The 21,442-nt window shown below is 38.8% G+C and overlaps 1 protein-coding gene across 4 annotated transcripts in view; it reads left to right on the top strand.

Annotated features, from left to right (window-relative positions):
• The window catches only part of LOC117291957 (bcl-2-like protein 1), a 51,769-nt gene extending 37,292 nt beyond the window's left edge, over nucleotides 1-14,477 (top strand). For 3 of the 4 annotated variants that reach the window (XM_033773980.1, XM_033773976.1, XM_033773979.1), the window contains exons 3-5: nucleotides 3,840-3,983; nucleotides 6,076-6,239; nucleotides 12,166-14,477. In XM_033773980.1, coding sequence (XP_033629871.1) covers nucleotides 3,840-3,983; nucleotides 6,076-6,239; nucleotides 12,166-12,312 — 455 coding nt within the window. In that variant the 3' untranslated portion in view covers nucleotides 12,313-14,477. Of the gene's footprint in view, nucleotides 1-3,839; nucleotides 3,984-6,075; nucleotides 6,240-11,323; nucleotides 11,469-12,165 lie in introns of all 4 variants that reach the window. The other variant, XM_033773978.1, reaches the window with a different exon arrangement.
• The last annotated feature ends 6,965 nt before the right edge of the window (nucleotides 14,478-21,442 follow it).

Here is a 21,442-nt window from a genome sequence, read left to right as displayed (position 1 = left end):
CTTTTGACTTACATGTACATGTAGGCCATGTTTAAACATTCCTCAAAGTGTTTAATTAGCATGTTTAAATATGGCCACATGATCTCCTCTCGACCAATCAGAATGGATTTACTGGTATAAACTGTCTCAGGTACGTGTATGAATAATTAAAGTGTCTGTCTATTTTTGCTTTTTGATTGGTTGATTTCCCATGGAATTTATGGAACCCAGCTTTACTTACGATAAACAAGACTGATATCAGTGAGAAGAAATGCAAAAATTTGTGGTCTACACATTCTTTTGCTCATTCTCATCAAGATAAAAAGTTGTTCTTGGAACGGGTGAGTTATTGACAAAAGTCTGTTGGTTTTGTAATCTAGTTTTGTGCTGTAGTTGTCATGGAAGGATTCAGGTATTGTTTTTAAAGGCATGGATGCCTTTGGTAATGTCAAATACCAGCATTCTCACTTGGTGCTTCCCAACATTTGCATTAAATAACAAACCTGTGAAAATTTAGACTCGATTGGTTGTTGAAGTTGCGGGAGAATAATGGAAGAAAAAACACCATTTTCGCACAAGTTGTGTGCTTTCAGATGGAGGTCTCAAATTCAATTCAAATATTTCAGTGAGAAATTACTTCTTTCTCAAAAACTATGTTACTTCAGAGGGAGTCGTTTCTCACAATGTTGTATACTAGTATCAACAGCTCTAAATTACTCATTACCAAGTAAGTTTTTATGCTAACAATTATTTTGAGTAATGTCCACTGCCTTTCAGTGTGCATGTTAATATTCAGCCCATCAAAAATGATGCAACTGTAGGCGGGATTCCCCGACTCAGAAATCCACTGGCAGCCACATGTAAGAACTTCCACGTTGTAAAGCGTGGCTGCTCTTGAATAATTGTAGAGGATTTTGACAACTCTCCAGAAAAAATGTACATTAAGCGTAGGAAGCGAAAGGTCACTAAAGGTGTTGCATTGAATAAAGTTTGTACCCATAGGCATGAATGTGCTTTTTATTTACGAGTGATGCAATACCCAAGTCTTGTGACCTACATGTAATGGGTTTTTCCGTGATTGCAGGATGTTTTTTCTTCAGAAGATCTTTTGGTTTGAAACTTTAATCGAGATCAGGCGTGTGATTTATTAGGATTTTTTTAATTTCAGGATTTGTAAATGGTCTCCCTCTAATCTTACAGATTTTCTTTAACAGAGGCAAAAATTGCCACCACTGGGATGAAAAGCTGAGCCCACGTTGTGACAATTGATGTTTTTCTTTCTCCGAGATCTTTTGCTTTGATACTTAAATGAAGATCTGTGATTTGTTAAGACTTTTTTATTTCAGGATTTTTCAGTTGTCTCCCTGAACCTTCCAGATTTTCTTGAGGAAAACATTTCATCACAGAGATGAAAAACTTGGCCCTTTTTTGTTGTACTATTTGAAACTTTTTCAGTAGAATGGTAAAGTTGGAACTTCGTATGTATGCAGAGAGTTTGTAATCCTCTACAATTTAACATCTTGCACTTCGGAGAAAGTTTTTTGCTTTTGTAAAACTGAATCTATAACCAAAAGGATGTTTGATATGCACAAAATAAATACACATAATTGCACAAAACTATCTTCCATTACTCAGGATTTTAAATTTTGTTTACGATCACATCCCTGAATTGGCTTAAATCATAAAAGAGAAAACATTCTCTGCAAAGGTTAAGTCCATCAAACCACATTCACACACGTGTCCCCATGTGGTTTATAATGCCTCCTCTCTGCAAAAGGTCAACAGTTTGTAACAAAAGACCATCTTTACAGATAAACAGATTCACCTCTTTTTGGACAGTATCACTGGCCTTATAGAGAAACACTTGACTTGCTGGCACGGTCCCCAACGGCAAGGAGTGCTCTCCTTGTGGAGATATAGTGCATAATGTATTCATGTAGCATTTATAGCAGTGATTCGTACTACACTACATGAACATAGGCCTACATGATGTGTAAACGTCTTAATTGTAATAATAGAGAGGTTTCGCAGAGTCGCGGATACGAATACGCATACAGATATCGAACCGTACGCATTCGCATCAAGTGAGCTGTGTAGTAATGTTTCGCAAAATTCTACTGAATACCCCCAACTTAAGGCTCAAGAGGACGCTATTAACCAAATGGCTGCACCCATGGACAATCGCCATTTCTCTTTTTCTGAAGCATGGTGGTTAACAAATGTCCAACTACATCCATGTATGATACATGTACCTCTAATAGACAGGGTGAAAACCTGGTGCATTAAAAAATAACAATCCGCTACAAAAACATGAACAAAATATACTCGTTGTTTACTTACGTGTATGGGGACAGACTCCTGTTTGAGCGACTATTCTAACTTGTGTGCAACGGTTATTCGTCACATGGACCTCAAAAAGTGATGACTTATTATGGCGTATCCGTTCACGTAAGAGTATCGGTGACTCAGCGAAACCTCTCTATTACTGGGTCCTTACCAGTATAGCACTTTAGGGCCATATCCTATTGTAGCCCACTTTTTTCTGCAAAGTATTTTGAGCTACATTTTAAAGTATGACACATATAGTATGGTAGGTGCTGTGGCGAAAGTTGCTGCCAATGGACCAGGAACACGGGGGCGCACCCCTTCTCTTTTTGTTAAAGGCAGTGGACACTATTGGTAATTGTCAAAGACTAGCCTTCACAGTTGGTGTATCTCAACATATGCATAAAATAACAAACCTTTGAAAATTTGGGCTCAATCGGTCATCAAAGTTGCGAGATAACAATGAAAGAAAAATAACCCTTGTCACACAAAGTTGTCTGCGTTTGGATGGTTGATTTCGAGACCTCAAGTTTTAAATATGAGGTCTCGAAATCAAATTCGTGGAAAATTACTTCGTTCTCGAAAACTATGTCACTTCAGATGGAGCCGTTTCTCACAACGTTTTATACCATCAACCTCTCCCCATTACTCGTCACCAAGAAAAGTTTTATGCTAATAATTATTTTGAGTAATTACCAATAGTGTCCACTGCCTTTAAGTGCACTGGGTTCTTATTCGTGCATAAAGGCAGTGTCACACAGCGATAACGAAAACGATAACGACGCAAAGAGAATGCATTCTATTGGTTGAATTGCCTCTCGCAGAATATGCACATGCTCATTCAACCAATAGAATGCACTCTCTTTGCATCGTGAATGTTTTCGCTATCGCTGCAGTGTGACTCGGCCTTTACACAACACATGGTTTTATGCCCAATCCAAAGGTTGCAGCAGTAATGGTTTAAAAGTGTCTTGCAAGGACACATTTTTGTCATGACCCGGACTCGAACCCACATTCTGCTGATGAGAAACTCTACTGATCAGAAACACCACAGGCTGAGACGGTCACAATGCAGGGTTTACCCCTGTTTTTTTCTTTAGTGACTAGCCAGCAAGACCAATTGGCCTGTCATTTCACTATTAACTAATCCATACTTTATAAAATAGGGATGATTTTCTACATTGAACGACAGCCATCTCTGCTATTAAAGGGACAGTCACACTTCAGTGATAACAAAAACGATAGCGATCACGACGCATAGAGAACACATTCTATTGGTTGAATTGCTCCGCACAGAATACGCTCACACTTTTTCAACCAATCGAGGGCGTGCCTTGTTAACATGATCTTCATCGTGTTTTGTTATCGCTGCAGTGTGACCGGGCCTTTACAGTGAAGTTGCTGGTTTTGTTTACACCAAGGTTTTTTTATTTTTTGTTGTTGAGACATTGGTTTTGTTTTTCCTTACTCAACTTTTACAACAAAGTCTTTTGATTCACCTCTTGATTTTTTTCCTCTTTTGTTTTGTTTTGCAGGTGAAGAAATTGAGAATAGGAATCCAGAGTTCTTTTCAGGGTGCTGTGAACAGCTTCAGATTAGTGAAACGACGGCATACGCAAAGTTTAGAGATCTCGCTGATGAGCTCTTTAAGGACCAAGAAAATGGGCAAAGGGGAACATGTAAGTAGATGATGGTCCCAACCGCAGGACTCGAATTAACCCACAGCACCCATTGCTGTGGTCCCCTGTGCTTTTGCTGTGGTGCCCTATGCAAAGTTCAAATACATAGGGGTGCCCCTTAATAGAGCAAAATTGCTGTACCCCTTCAAGAGCTGCCTCCATCTTGGTCATGTTCCTTGTATCAAATAACAGTAATGGTTGCTAATAATCACTTTGCAAATAGGAACCCGACTGTTTTGTTCTTCCAGCCTCGGTCTAGAAACATTGATATCAATGGGAAAAATTCAAGATGGCTGCACCATGATAAAGGTCTATTGAGTTTCACATGTGTTTTTTTCAAATACTTAAGTTTTAAAAACCAGTTTTAAACTTGTTTTTAAAACGGTTTTAATACAAAATTTGATTATACTGTTGTGAAAGTAAAAGTTGATAAAATTGTTTGAAAGTGAAATCAATTTAACAATTCAAGGAAAGAAAACATGAGGAGAAGACCTGAGTTGTTTTTCTTGTTTCTTGTGAATGATTAAGAAAGTCTGTCCAATTGACATTCATGTTATCATAAAACCTACATGTACTGTATGTAATGATTGCATGTACATTGTATTCGAGCGTTATTCAGAAAAGATTTGGTTGTTCCAATTATCATTAGAGCTCATGGTTTATAGCCTTCATTTGTCTGACAACAAGTAATTCCTCGTCGTACAGTGTAAGTGTTTGCCATGGATAGATGTTGAAACTGTGTGCCCAGTAGCTCCGCTTTGTACGAGTACATAAATTTATTATTTAGAAACATAAAATTTTATTTACTTAGTGCATTGTTGCTCTATTACATATGTGGCCTTTTACCATTGTTTAGTTTACACGAAGGTAAACATGTGCCTTGTATGCGTGTGCGTGTGTAGGTGTGCATACATAAGGGAACACTTTCGCCCAGCAATTTTGCGTCTTGCAAAGTATCAAGTTTTGTTCCCACTGAATGCTACATATTGAGTTGGCTAATGATGATTTTGAGAAGCAGCTGACACACTGACACATGCTGTGCTGCATTTTGCTATGCTACAGTAGTTGTGAATCTTTTCTCACCTTCCACCAGTGGGACCCTGGTTCGAATCACGCCGAGGCACAACATAGATTGGGTTTTCAGTCCCTACATTGTACTTGTACCTGGCTGAGTGGGTTTTCCTTGGTATCAGTCTCTGGGGTTTTCTTTCCACATCTAAAACTGAAACTTCCTTCATAAGCCTTTTTGAGGTATGGCGGACGGGATAGGAGTGTACTGTTTGGTTTGGGTGTATACACACAAATTTACCCAAACCTTTTAGTGTTGTAGCATTGTGTCCGCCATATCTCAAAAAGGCTTATTGTCTTTGCTCCATTGGGTTCCTGGCTAGTACAGTGATTAAGTTTCCTATAAGTGATTAAGTCCTTGGCTTCACATCCAGAATAAAATGAAACAAAATGAAATGAACGAAGCTGTACATTGCAAATCTTTTTTAAAGAAAACCATTATCACTTAATCCCCCTCCTTAAAGGATTGGGGTACTCTTTGTAACCAAAAACACAATGTCCACAGATTTACTTTAAACTTACACTGTTTGAAGATATGACTAGAAGAAAGCTTACCTTAAAATATTACTTGCTGAGGTGCTGTAGTTTTTGAGAAACGAGTAAAACAATGTGACATTTCTTAGCGCTGCTAACCGTAAGCACACGCAAAGGCATGCTAACCTTCCGGTGCTTTCTGCACAAAAATAAATGACGTCACGATGCAAATCCATGGTAAACACGCAAAATGGCCGCCCAATTTTTCTGCTAACCTTTGAAATACGCTAAGGCTTAAGCAAATTTTTCTGCTACAGTAAGCATGCAAATTTGGTTACCGGTTAAGCAGCGCTATGAAATTGGGCCCTGGGTTTGCTCATCTTGAGGTTGCTGTACAAAAGCTTGCCCCAAACCGTTCCACCCAACAACTGTCTCTACAGTCTGAGGAGTTTAAATGTTCGCGGTAAGTTGTGACTAAGCAAGTCATTGTACCAGACTTTATTCAAATCCAACTCCCAAAATGGCTTATTCCAAACATCTATCTCCACAGGTATGTCATGGGGTAGGATAGCAGCTTTTATCACATTCAGCGGTAGGTTAGCTCTTCATTGTGCGTCGAATAACATGGAGTCGCTAGTACCAAGCGTCATCGGCTGGACGGCCAGGTATATCGACACCAAGCTAGTCTCGTGGATGAATGAGCATCAAGGCTGGGTAAGATCACTAGTGGATGTTGGCAGGAGCAGAGAATCAGGGGTTGATTTCACAAAGGTAGTGCTAACTTAGGACTAGTCCTAGGACTTCTTTAGGAGTTATTCAAAACTGAAGGCTGGTCCTAAGTTAAGGCAAGTATTATGTCCTAACTCAAGATGAGACTATTAACTCTTTCTGAAATCCATCCAAGGCCTCGGTCTGGTTGTTGACAGAGGCACTGTTGGGGTGGGGTGGGAGGGGTAGGTGTTGGCTGGTAGTGGCATTTATAGTCTGGCCGGGAACTCCAAGAAAAGGCCTTTAATGTTCTTGTACAAGCACTTGACTGAACCTGAAGAATATTATTTAAATACCGAAAAGTATTTCTTTCTTTGTTCATAAGTATGCTGAACTTTTAAGAGATTTGGAAGACAAAAGCTTATGAATACACACATAAAGTAAGTTTTCAGAGGGTGATGCGAGATAAGGTTCATTGAAATATTTCTCAACGTGCGTTGTCGACACATCGTTGATTCACAATGATTTGATTGCAAACGAAGTTCAAAACAACCGATCCTCAAATAACGCATCCATACTAATGGTTGTTGACGGTAAAAGTATAATTTAGGGCAGAAATTAAGGGATAAAATCATTCCAAAATCTAATTTTATGAACTTCACTTCATGTAAGTTACAAAACCTGCAGGTGATCCAAACCTTTTTTCTGACTCCCTCGGCCGGCGATTGAAAACAAAAGTTAAGGGAAACCCCTGTACACCCTGTACATAGTTAAAACGTATAGTGAATCCTGCCATATCTCAATTAAGGGGAGGAGGGCCTCATCAAGGCAAAGGTGCATAGATATCCCCTTTGGGATAGTGCCAATGACAAATCTATCCCTAAGAATGTTTTATAAGTCCCTAGTCTGTAGAGGTCATTTAACCTCAATTTGTCAAAAATAGTTTCACCGGGAAGAGCAAGTCCTCATGGAATAATTCGGGCTGGTTATCAAAGTTATTTCCGACAGTCAGATTTGTATCGGTAACATTCCCCCAAATGTTATGCATAAATTCATGGTTATGCAAAGAGGCTCATGCTCATAAACCTATCTAAGATATTTTGAATTATTTCAATCGGCGATTTCTAGGAAAATGACAAATCTCCGACTCCAATCGTCTCTTTTTGTTGCTGTTTGAATTGAAGGGGATAGTATTGCTTGTTTTGGATTTGTTTGGCCGACAATAAATATTGCTAAATATGCACCGCACCTTGGCTTCCAGTGTATGACACCTTGATGCTTTTAAAAGAGTAAACAAAATGTTTATTTCATGCATTGCATGTTATGATTTCAGCGTAACCCAACATACCTGTGTTATACTGTTTGTGTTCAAACTTACTGTATTTGTTTGTTTGTTAAATTGTTCATTTATTTATTAACTTTTAAGGGGGGGGGTGGGTGCTGAAAGTGTTAAAGGGACACGTTGCCTCTGATACACCTGTACCTCGTGAACTAACAAGGTACGCCATTTTTTGGAGTCATGTTTTTGACTCCAAATGGCCAACCGCATTCAGTTCGCAAAGTAAAAAGCAAACCCAGCAATTTCGAGGCATGTTTGTGCACGGATCATTTTATTGTACTTTTAAAACATCTTTCTAACCATATCGATTCATAACAAACGATTTGAAACGCTTTTCATGGACCAACTTGACCGATCCAAGGCAACGTGTCCCTTTAATGTGGACAATTGGCAATACAAGTGCGCCCTCTCTGCTTTTTTGCCGGGAGATGCTATTGTCAAAATTTATCATGGGGAAAAGGTTTGCATTGTCTCACAGTGCCCCTCTTCAGCAATGATTGCTCATTTTTGGTTTGCAAAGCAGCAGCGAGGTTGTTATTTTCTGTGTCTATGGCATAAGTTGGTACTTTGTTTGCGAGGCCGGTTAATGCTTCTAATGTTTGTGTAGGCCATTTAGAGTTCCCAGCTTGTGCGGAGCTGAGATGTAAGTGTGGTTGGTTTTTAGTCGACCTATTGGGGGCAATAGCCTGTCCAGGGTCAACTGCAGAGGGCGCTCGTCATTATGAAACGGCTAGACTCAAATGCATGAAAAGCTCCCTTAAATGTGTATTCTGAGTTTTGTTATTTTAACTGTGCTGTACCACTACCCTTGACTGCACCATATTATTTTCTTGATCTTTACATACTACATGTATGTAGATAGACACCATGTTGCAACAATTGCTATCTGTTTTCCATACAGTCGCACTCTTGTCTCACAGTAGAGAATTGATTTATTTCTGGTCCATATTAGTTTCGGGTTTGTGCGCTGTCATATTGAATGAAAACAATGTGGTTGAAGCTTAAAGGAACACGTGGCCTTGGATCGGACGAGTTGGTCTATAAAAAGTGCTTGTAACTGTTTGATATAAAATGTATTATGTTTAGAAAGATGATGTAAAAGTATAATACAATGATCTACACACAAATATGCCTCGAAATTACATGGTTTTCCTTTTACCTCGTCAACTAACACGGTCGGCCATTTATGGGAGTCAAATTTTTTACTCCAATGGCAACCGTGTTAGTTCGCAAAGTAAAAAGAAAATCACGCAATTTCAAAGCAAATTTGTGTGGATCATTATATTCTACTTTTGAATTATCTATCTAAACATATATGCATTTCATAACAAACAGTTTCAAACGCTTTTCAACGACCAAGTCGTCCAATCCAAGGCAAAATGTTCCTTTAATGTACCTTCCGTGCCTTATTTTAACAATGTTGCTTGTGCTGTGGAAAAACATGATTGAAAAAGAACAAAATCTTTCGTTGCAGAACATTTTTGTCGTTAATAGCGTTAGGGAGGATCGTGCAAAGTTAAATAGGCAGTAACTGGAGTTAGCAAAGCGTTTTAAAATAGGGGTTTTGCAAGGTTACCCGAGCTTCAATTTTGAGTTACCTTGAGTTACATACATGCACTGCTTGTAGGCCAAATTTAAAAAAATACCAGTTGATCGTCCGGATTTTTCAAAAAAGAGGAGGATGAGGGCCTTTTAGTGTATTAATATTTTTCGTTTCAAGATGGCCGCTTAGTATTTCAAATCAAACAGGCCACCAATTCTTCTTATTTGTTGCATGAGAACCTGTGTTAACAGGTAGTGTTAACACTATTAATAGGGTCGGATTACTCTAAAAAGATTTGCTGGTAGGCATTCTCTAATATTGTTTTATGAAACAGATGGTTCCATGTATTCGAGAGCATCACGTTAGGTTCGGTAAAAGCTCCTAGGCCAGTCCTTTTGAAAAGATGGATTTAAAAAATAAAATTAAAAAATAAATAAAAAAAGGATGCGGGCGGGAAAGATCAACTGGTATTTATTTTTATTTGGCCTTAATTCTGCCTGTTACTCCTTTATCTCAAGGATTCTTTTTTTCCCTGCTTTTGGAAATTTATATCTTATACCTTCACATTAATGTGGAAGTTGCAAGTTCCTCCTCACTGTTGGTCAGTTGATTCCTTTCTGACAAATTCCTCTCTAAGGCGCCACCACAAGAAAGAAACATTTTTGAGGTAGCATTGACTAGCTACATGTACCTGTCAATCTCGGTGGTCTAGTTGGTTGACACTGCTCTAGAGGTGCATGTACATGTAGGTCGCGGGTTTGATTCAGAAAATGCTACGCCACAAGGTTTTCTTTAACAGACATTAAATTTGCCATTTCTTCGCAATTTTAAATTGGGGGTTTCATCCAACATTTAAAAAATGCACTCATCATCTTCTCTTCACATACAAGTCACAGTGCTAGTCGCTGTTATGAGTTTTTTGGTCTCATTATCAGAAAGATATACTAACATAAATAAAAATGGGAGTTCCCGACCAGTTAATTCTAACATTGCCACAGTGTTTCAACATACGCTCAATAGCTGTAGGCAAAAGTAGCTCATAACCCGAGATGGCCAGCTTGCTTTAACTAGACTAGATGCAATTTTAAAAAGCACTGTAATATTTAGCCAGCCTTTCTGGCCCAGTTATTTGAGAATACAACTCTGGCCCAGTTGTTTGAGAATACAAGTATTGCTGGTTGCTCGTCTGGCGCTCTTTAATTTTAATCAATTTATCATTTCTGGAAAGAAGACAAAAAAAAAAAAAAAAAAAAAACAGCATCAGGAAACTTGCAACGATGATTGCATGCACATTGACATAAATACTGGAGGCATGCCCGAATTCCTAGCTACACTTGCTACACGAAATATGTGAGGAATTTTAAGGGCGTGTATTTTTTTAGCTATTACGGTGGTGGTTGTAGGCTTACATTACTTCTTTTTTTCCCTTTCTTTTCTTTTTCATTTGGGATTCACATGAAATATGTAACCAGGCTGTCAGATAGTGTGAAGTACATATAAAACACATGTACCCCCATGACCTATTTTAGAGAGGCTGGCGTTTTTGATTTTCTTGAATTAATGAAAGATTCAATTTGATGAACTTGTGTTTGTTTTACAGTGTACATGTAGTTCAAATTAATTTTGTGGCTAACAATGCCTTTCAACAGTCACAAATGTGTTATTGATGGAGACACTTATTTTTTTTAAATGCATACAGTTTTATGGGATAGGGAAAAGGGATGCTTTTAACACTGAACTAGCCAGGTGGACTACTTAGAGTGAAGTTTGACTAGTCGTTGGGTGTTTGGCCAGTGGACCACAGTTAAGGGACATACATAAAGCAATTTTTCTTCACTAACCAGGTCCCGGTTTCAAAGCTCTGCTTATCGCCAAATTCTGAACAATATGATCACCATTCTCCACTAATGTAATGTGCAAGAGCTGAATTTCTTTTCTAACCAGCTAGCTGTGTACATGTAAGTGAAGACTGCCTGGAAACATGGAGTAACACACACACAAAACCAAAAATCCCTGCTAACCCGTGAGATATGCCTGACTTAAGCGCAGTGTTCTCTGCTTCGGTAAGCGCAGATTCTATGCTTAGGGTAAGCAGAGCCATGAAATTGGGCCTACGGCATTTTGGAAAACCTTTATACTTACCTTTTTTCTCTATCCCCTTTTCTTTACCTTTTTCATTCAACACCTTCCTCTTGCCGCGACGACCAGGATGGATTTGCGAAATTCTTTGACGATGACAAAGCGAGGGAGAAGGCGTTGCGAGATACCGTCACGGATATCGTGACGTCTGTGTGCCAATTTGCGGTGTTTGGGGCTGGACTTGCAGCGTTAGCATGCCTCCTGAAGAGATAGGGTACTAATGATTGCTTCGTTAACAATAACATGAATGGTGTTGTCAAGGGTATTTTGTACTGTCATGTCAGATGTTATTTTAGTGTTATGGTTTCTGTACTTATATATGAAATTTTGGTGCATAGTAGTGTTTTTGTTTAGTTAATTCATGTTAGTTAGTTTTGTAAAACTGTAGTACTTTACTCATTAATAAATTGGGTCATCCTCCCAAATTATTTTAATTTTTTTTATGAAGGTTGTGATTGTACATAATTTGTTGTTAAAGGAACACGTTGCCTTGGATCGGTCGAGTTGGTCCTTGAAAAGCGTTCTGTAATTGTTTGTTTTAAAATGCATATGGTTAGAAAGATATTGTACAAGTAGAATACAATAATCTACACAAATATGCCTTGAAAATGCATGGTTTTCTTTTTACCTCGTCGACTAACACGGTCGGCCATTTATGGGAGTCAAATTTTTGACTCCCATAAATGGCCGACCACATTAGTTCGCGACGTAAAATGAAAACCGTGCAATTTTGAGTGATACTTGTGTGAATCATTATATTCTACTTTTAAAACATCTTTCTAATCATATGCATTTCATGACAAACGGTTTCAAACGCTTTTTATAGACCAACTCGTCCGATCCAAGGTAACGTGTTCCTTTAAGAAACAAAACAGCCAACAAACTGTCTCACTTCCCTTTTCAAATTGCAGAACGGCTTTTTGGAGTTCTTTGATAAGGATAGAATGCAGAACAGGAGGGAGACTGACATTCTTGGCGATGCAATCGGGACAGTGTTAACGTATACGGCAGTAGGGGTTGGCGTTGTCGCAGGACTTGCTATGTTTTTCAAACGGTGAACTCTCTTTCACTGAAATATAGACTTACTCCGCTACTGTATCCGGAAAACTCGGATTTGTATGAAAGGGATGAGAGGAAATCAGTGCCCGCTGGTGTGTCTTATATCTACGAGTATTTTCTTTTGCGACCTCAAGATGACCACACTGGAAACAGGAAGGGAAAGAAAGACAACAAATACCACCAACAATCCTGTATTCTTAATATCTCAATTCCTCCCCCGCTATGTAAACAGTGTAAATATGATATGTGACTTCGTCGAAAGGAAGCCAAAAGGAAAGCAGGATGGACCACAGAAAGGATGAATCAAAACCCACACTCGAGATAAAATCAAGGCACCTTAAGCAAAAAAAATATCGTCGACAGTTAGCAGCGTGACTTTGAAAAATGTTATTGTCAAGAGGACAGGAGTTTTTAATTTGTTTAAATGCCACCCTGCAGCTGAATATTTAATGTGCGTTTTGCTTGTCAAGTCCTGTTAATTATGGAAACAAAAAAGTAATAATAAGTTGTCTCAAGTATAAACCCCCCCTTGTAATCGTTGCATTTCAGCTCCTTTTCAGACTTTGAAACTGGACATGTTGACATGTAACTTGAGGACACTTTTCTGTCTGACCATGTCAAAAGAGAATGTCGGTACAAGATGCCGAACAAGAGGCGGCTTAAGGATTGTCTGATGTAACCAAGCCCCCCCCCCCCCTCCCCTTACAGTGTTTTTTTTTAAGAATTTATGTCTCCAATCTGATATCAATTTCATCTTTCAATGAATCATTTTTGGAGGGGGGCTTTTCAGCCAAGTTGTGTAGAATTTTTTTTCCGTTTGCGGTTAGTATTGATTCGTGTCGGAACAACTAAAAACGGAGACTATCAACCGTTTCGTGTTTCACCATCTTGAAAGACAACATGTCTTCTTTTTTAACTTGGGGGTGGATACACGAATCAGCGTGTATGGACAAACAGGAAACAGTCTTTGTCTCTAAAGTAACAGAGCATCTTGTACTGATCATACTTGCTTGGACAATCCTTTTATGCATTGTAGAGTGTTTTGTATCGGACCTAATTCTCCTTTTGTGTACTTATTTCTGGTGGGTGGATGCCCAAAGGAAAGTGCAATTCTGGCTGAAATTCTAGACAATCTCATTAAGTGTTAGAGAGATGTAACTCTGACTCATATCTATAACCTAAATGCTTGAATTACAGGCTACTGTCAGGAGGGCCCAATTTCATGGCTCTGCTTAGCGCTGACTTCTGCGCTTGCAATTAACACTCGCCGCTTACGTGCAAGCGCCGAATTTCTGCGCTAGCTGTGTAAGCGTAGAATGCATAGTAATGTGGAGTACGTAAGCGCACAAGTCATACATGTACCTCCCAGCTAACCAGCGAAATATGCTTGATGTAAGCACAGAATTCCCGGCTTCCTTAAGTGCCAATTCCTTGCTTACGGCATGTATGATAAGCAGGGCCATGAAAATGGGCCCTGACGGTCAACCTGGTTTTTTTTAGTGATTACATCATTGTAGCTGGTTAGGTTTTGGGGTTTTGAGATTACCAAAACATGAAACATTTTCATTGAAGATCCCTATTTAGCCCAAAAGGAAAGGGTCACATAGTTGGAAGGATGGATGGAGACTAACACCCATTTCAGACAGGCGCTCCAGAGTCGCACCGAAGCAAGTTCTGAATTAAGTACATGAAAAGTTTGACATCTGAAACAGTTGAAGTTGTAAGATCGACTGTTGCAGTTGTTCAGAACGACCCTGGAGCACCTTGGTTTCAGACGTCGTTCTTGTCATGAGCTGAGCCAATATAAGTTGGCCTGTCTGAAAACAAAATTTATGCGCCTGTCTGAAGTTTTTTATTGACTCAATCTGTCTCTTGATAAATCTTGGTAAATCGTTTTGTGCTTTAGATTTCCTGTACATGTATGTGTGTATGGGACAGAATCTGTATGGATGGTGTTACAGTGTACTGTGCAGTGTAAAAAAGGTGAAGTTCTTGCGGTTAGGTGTCCACTTTATCTTTACAGGAGACTCTCCAAAGAATGCAGGCTGTGGGGGGGGGGGACTCCCCCTCACAATCATCGTGACCATTGTCATATGGATGGCCGATGATGACGTCACACCAACGGGCGCTAATCCGTTGACGTCATGCTGCCCTCCCCCCCCCCCCCAAAAAAAAAAAAAAAAAAGTCTGTAGAAAACTCTGTGTAGATCATGAGACGTTGGTGCAAGGGATCTAATTGATCAAATTGACCTGACATCATAGTCACTGCTATCTTTGAAGTCAATTTCTTCATGTGTTTTATGATGTACATGTACATGTAGTGAGCATTTCATGACCAAGCGGTGTTTACATGCTTTTTATTATGTATGTGCAATTTGACAAAGATGGTAAGCATGGCGAAAGGGAAATCTTGTGAGCGTGATCTACCATCCTGACCAGAAATGTTGGCTTATAAATCATTGAGTTCATCAGGGTTGATTTTCATAAAGTCTGTTAGCGCAAAAAACTTGCAGAGAAAAAATATTGCTTAACAGAAACAGGTTACCAGCCAAAATAACGTTAAGTTTACATTGTTGTGACTGGTACCACACTAAATTTTTGCTTATCAAACTTGTCAAGCAGTATCTTCTGCTTAACAGCTTACTGAAGTTGGGCTCAGCTTGCAAAATGTGTTAAGTACTGAATTGGTTTGGACTGACCTGAATTCAGGGTTGCCTGATCAGGATAATACATACACTCCCAATGGGTTACGGTGTTTCAAGCACAAAAGTCTGCTAAGCAGACGTGTGTTACCAATCAAAATATCATGTGTTTGTATTTCTTACTGATTGGTATCCTACTATGTATGTTTTGCTTTAATAGCATAAGCATATTTCTGGGGCACCGAAGAATTGAGGCAGTGTTACAACATCTAAAAGAAGGTTTGATCAAAGCTACAAATCTGATGAACCACAATAACTACTGTATCATCATTTTGGTGAAATATTAGATCCTCAAGGTCAGGCTGGTGATTTTACTCACCCCCCCCCCCCCCCCCTCCTTTCACCACTATGACATCAGGTCAAAATGTTACAGTTGTACAAATCAATGTACATGTACATGCAATTTAAACATGTGGCGTATGTATAAGTGCACAAATTCCATATGGATGTACAGATACTTTGTACATATACATACATACATGATGTACATTGTTTTCTGTATGAACACATACACAATGTGCAGTGAACATCAAATTCAATGAAGTCCTTGCTGTTTTTCACCACAAGAGGGGGTACTTCTGTTTTTGGCAGTTAACACTCATTCAGCTTGGCGGGTTGCCATTCATCCTTCAATTATGTCAAAGAAAATTGGATGTAGATGCAACAGCCCCAAAAGTGAAATAGAATACTGCCTGGTGGCCCCCTGCAGATACATGTAAAGGCAGGGGACTGACAAGTCAATGATTACTAAGTGATCACATTTTTGGCTGACATCTTATTTTCTTTTGAGAAAGTATCATCTACTTTGCTTAACGGTAAGCACAAGCTTACTGTAGCAGACAAATTTGCTACGGTGCAAGCAAATTATTGCGCGTTCATTTATTTTGGCGCAGTAAGCAAAGGAAGGTCAGCATGCCTTTTTGTGCGCTTGCGGTTAGCAGCCCTATGAAATGAAAATCGCACAGGGAGCACAAAATCGGCCGATAAGCAGCTTAATGTATGTGGCGGCCCAGATTGTTTAGGATTAACAGCCATTTTTTATTGGCCTCTCTTATTACGTAATATTCAGATTGTTCCAAAAGTTGCTCAAACATGCAAAAGTGCAAATTATCCCAAATGGTACTTTAGACACTTAAACAAGCAGCCATGTTGGATTGTTATCCAAAATATCACCCCGTGGGTTTCATAAAGATTCCAGAACAGTCCGATGCCTATTCTTATAATAGTGTGCATTCATTTCAAAGATTAAACATGTCCGGTGGGAACTAGACCCATTTGATGCCCTTATATTCTATGACTTCCGCTGAGGTCACATTCTTGTCCGTTCTGACCTTTGACCCTCATGTAAATTATTCTGTTAATACGTCATAAGATCATTTTTGTATATAAAATATATATTGTATAAGCTTTTATCAAGTTCCTTTTTAAAGTACTGTAATCCTTCACATTTTTAAAGTCCCTTTTTTGTGAGGGCAGGAGGGGATAAACAGATTTTTGGATTGTTATTAAGAGATTGAGATATGTTTATCAACCTTTCAAATTTCTGAGAGCAAAACGGCTTGTACAGTGTACCCCTGGTTTTCAAAGAAAGTACGACATTTTGTTATTCGTTGAAGCAATTCATGTGTCCAATGCAATTGAAAATATTTTAAAAAGCCAAAGTTTGTTTTGTAGGTACATGACTGTCGAATCACAATTGCCGCACAGCCATGCGTGTAAATTATGCGCAAAATAAGAAAAAAAGCCTCTGGAATGTACCGTAACATGTATCTACAATGTCTCTTGAAGCATATGTGTTTTGTAACTGAAACTTTGTCTGAGGGGGAGATGTATTCCATTGATAAGTGTGTTGTAATGTTCTGATAGCTATTTAACGCCCTTTAGTCAACTCCAAGCGTTGATAAAATTCCTTGTTGATTTGGTCATCAGTGAAGACCGTCAAAAATGAAGATACTAGGTTTATGTGCTTGTTTAATTTCTTGAAAGTCTGTCATTTTTACAAAAGGGTTATGTTTAGAGAGAACTCTGCAAATACCTACACGAGACATAAACACCAAACTGGCCAATTTCTCTCATACAAAAATTGGTTTAAGGTCTATGATTATGAATTGCACAAATCAAGAAGTTGTGATTCAGTATTCTAGACAACAAAACTTCTTCTAGGCATTGTGAAATCAGCGGTTAGCTTGTAGGATTTGAACGTACAACCTTGTGATTGCAAGCCCAGCAGTCTAACTGCTTGACCATGGTGGCATGAATTGGGAACCATGTATGTGCTCATTTGGGGTGAAGATGGCTCCAGTTGGGGTAACTGTATACCTCGGTTGACCAATTGGGGTCAAAGTATACTAACTGTATACCCCGGTCCTCCAAACACGGTCAAAGTATACTAACTTAACCCCGGTCGCCCAATCAGGGTCAAAGTATACCCCCAATGGGATAGTTCGGATGTCAACAAAATGGCAAGATTACCAGCCAAAGTCAATGTATATTATTAAGTGAAATATTGGCTGGTAACCAGCAACATAATGTGTGGCAAACAAACACCTATGTTAAGTGTCAGATTGACAGCTCTGTGAAGTCTTATTATGAAGCTTTAAGAAAACAAATGAAAGTAAATCTAAATAAATAAATTTGTAAGGATTTGAAATCAAGCTGTAGCGAAGTATGCAATTTGACTGTGGCAATCACTACAATACACCATGGTTGTTGGGAGTTGGGGTTCGAATCCCACCCTCGTTTTGCAGTATCAAGGAGATGTAAACTAATTTATAACTAGGGTTTTCCCCATGGCCCAATATCATGAAGCTGTACACCGGAAGCATAATTCTGTGCTTATCATAGTAGAATATGTCTCTAGAAAAAGTTTGGTTCATAAACAATATTTTAGGGCACCAAGTTCAGAAATGATTTGCATTGTTGTGTCACTCATCTGCTTAGTACAGGAACGGCTAGCAAGCTGCTGTAACAATTACTTAGCAGTAAATGAAATAGAAATGCTGTTAATTGGTATTCTGTGAAGCAGAAAGCTTCTGCTTACTAAAGTGGTGAAGTTGTTTATATCGAAAAACGGTTGTCTGAACATGTCATTGAAGGGCATTGTCACTGAGTCATAAGAATGTACCCATGAGTAGTCCGATTGGCGATGTTCCTTTTCTTAAAAACTCTGGCCCTTTTCAAATCCACGGCTTCGTCTTTGGATTCGGCTTCCGCTTCGGCTTCATGTCTGAAGCACTGAGCACGTGCCCAAATATTTTCGAAACCACTGCGGGGCTATGCTGAGCCTAATCTGTGGTTTTGAAAAGGCCATAGTAACGAATATCCCAACACTACTGGAGAGGAGATGTCTGTATCAAACATACAAAGATTTGATCCAGATTCATTGACTTGCCCAGTCCCTCCGAGCCAGTCGATGTTGCGGCTCTCCTGTTGAGTAAACAAAAATACTGGCGTCGCTAATCAAGATTAACCGAAGCATTCCACTTTGTCAATTTCAGAGAAGTGCTTAAACTACAAGATTTCCTGTTGAAAACACAAATGATGTAATTGTTCGTACAGGAAAACCAGTGTATGAACGAAGAATAAGTTATTGTCTTTCTCTATATTCTTGTTTCTAGTCGTATGAGATGGGAGACATGTCTAAACAATGTAGGTCAAACATGAAGAGTATTATGATTGTGTTCTTTTCATCTGTTTACAGTTCAATATGATTTGTTGAAAGGCAGTAAAAAAATAAAATGTTTAATTGCAAAGCAGCAATAAGCGCTACATTTTGATGGGCTTAGGCAGGAACGGTGCTTAACTATTACGACCAGTCACCCAGACACAGAGATCCAGGTCCCCTGTAGTTTTGTGTTACGGGTTCCCCGCCTTTTTTGTCCCAAGCAGAAATTTGTCAAGCAAATTATTGTCCGATTTGAACAGCTATGTGATATTGGGCCTTGGTTATTGGGAGGCAAAAAAAAGTGTATTTTGGTGCGTTGTCCGAAGCGGTGACTTCGGCTACAGCTATAGCTAAATCATTGCGTCTGCAAGTGTTGTAAGAATAGGCAGACGTGTGCGTTCTAGCCGCTGCTGTAACCAAAGTTGAGTTTTTCGGGCAAGGCCTAAACTTATGTAAGCTGAGCTGTCTGGCTTTTGAGCGGCTCTAGCGGAAACTGTTTAAGGTTTTTCTCTGAGCTTATCCAGAGAATCTATGGCTCACTCTTATATTAAACAAAATTTAAAATAAACCACTTAAATCTCCACAGAACGGCGCATGAAAAACAACTCTCTTTAATGTATTTTGTAAATTGTATAAATATTTTAGTGTACAAAGTCATAAACATTGTGGTATTATTTTACCTGCAGATTTGACAATGTTTAAATAAAGTAGACTCACGGTCAATCACTGAATCGGGCTTTGCTCAAAAATTGTACATGTACATGGTGTGTTTGCCAAGGCGTACACTGGTTAAAGAGCTTTTGAATTGCAAAGAGGGTCTGCAGATATGTGTCTGTGGTACCAGGAATATAGGGGGGGGGGTGGGAAATGTACTCCATCTCAATTTGTCTGTTGCGTTCAAGTTTCATTTTTAGGGGGGGGGGGTGTAGAAGTAAATTTGTTGAGTGCGGAAAATGTTGTGTTGAGTTGGTTAAACCGGTTACCAGACAAACCTCTGTGTTGTGTATGTGGCTTTTGACTGGTTCCCTGCAAGTTCCACAAATTTGGTCCGTGCTTGTTCGTTTGTTTCAGCCCTTGGTCAATTTTGTTTTAAGTGGTCTCTGAAACAAGTGGCCATTGGACCATTTTACTATGAGTATAGCAGCCACAAGTGGCTTCTGGCTTATGTGGCCACAAACAGCAGCATTTCAGCTTCTCTCACTCATCCAAAATGGTCAAAGTTAAAGGTAATGACCTTAATTGATAATTTCCAATGTTTCCCGTGTTGACCTGGTATCGATGTTTGTTTAAAAACAGAACCAAATTCCTGTTTCATTTGATTTGTTCAGTTACGTTAACTGGGATATAAATGAGGTAAAAATGAACAATATTAGCCTTATCTAGGCGTATTGTGATGACTTTACAGAAATTAATGGTATGTAAAGAAGATACTGGCTTGGGTTACCAACCAAAATGTTATGTCTTTTTCAAAGTATATGTATATAAATGGCCCCCTGTCAATTTTGTTCATGGAAGAAAGAAAAACCAGAAATTAAAAGCTGAACTGAAACTAATACCTTAACAGCTCTATGAATCCTGGCCATTGTGTGTTACTTGTTTAACATTAATAATGTAATCACTAACAGTACTTGGGATTCCAAGTTGGGCAAGGTGGGATTCCTAATTGGGTTAATGGAGATCCACTACCAGGCCATGTCAGCAGTCTTTGCAAATTCTTTTGTTTTTTATAGAGTTTTGATTCAAGCTAATCATCTATTTATTGAACAGTAATGTTTTCAGTTCTACATTTCCTTATATATACCCCATGTGTAAAGTTACAGTTTACTCCGTACTTGTAAAAAATTTCCTTACGTTGGAGAGTTTTCTTTCTTTGTTTTTGCCTCGATTATATATTTGACTTTGTACAAAATATGTTAACCATAGTCTTTTGCATGTACATTGTGTATTGGTTACAAATTATGTTACGTTGTTTTTAGAAACCTTGAAAACCTGAACACCTGAACATTAAAGGGTCTATGTAACTTTTGTAGGACCAAAAACACAATGTCCACAGATTTACACTAAACTTACACAGTTTGAAGATAATGATAGTAGAAAGCTTCCCTGAAAATATTACGTGCTGAGGTGCTGTAGTTTCTGGGAAATGAGTAAAACAATGTCAATAAAATAATTTCCGTCTCATGAGACAACAATTATTTTAATAATTTACAAACGTATTTTCAGACATTTTTTTACTTGTTTCTCAAAAACTACAGCACATTAGTAAGTAATTTTTGAAGGGAAGCTTTCCACTATCATTATCTTCAAACCCTGTAAGTTTAATGTAAATCTATGGACACTTTGAAAAAGTACTCAAATCCTTTAACAGAAGGTGATGTTTCAAAGGGAGGAATTATTCAAAACCAGTGGGCCTTCTCGTTAGGTGTTCTCAACCGGGTGTTCTCCTTTGGGCAATTGTTGCATTTCAGTCACACCTGGGCCCAATTTCATAGAGCTGTTAAAAAGCACAAAATTATGCTTACCATAATTAGGTTACCAGCCAAACCACCATGTTACGTGTACAATTTGTGACTGGTATCCTTCTCATTTCTGCTAAGCAGAAATCTGTTAAGTCAATATGTTCTGCTTTAGCAGCTCTATGAAATAGACCCTTTCCATGAAATACGTAAATTGCACATAGCACGTACGCACTTACATTTTGGTTGGCAAAATGAGGGAATATTGCGCTGTTCTGTACAGGGCTAATGGGGGCGTGATGCAGAC

Source organism: Asterias rubens, chromosome 6 (genome assembly GCF_902459465.1).
Source record: "Asterias rubens chromosome 6, eAstRub1.3, whole genome shotgun sequence".
NCBI classification, from domain to species: domain Eukaryota; kingdom Metazoa; phylum Echinodermata; class Asteroidea; order Forcipulatida; family Asteriidae; genus Asterias; species Asterias rubens.
This window is presented reverse-complemented; position numbering and strand designations above follow the sequence as displayed.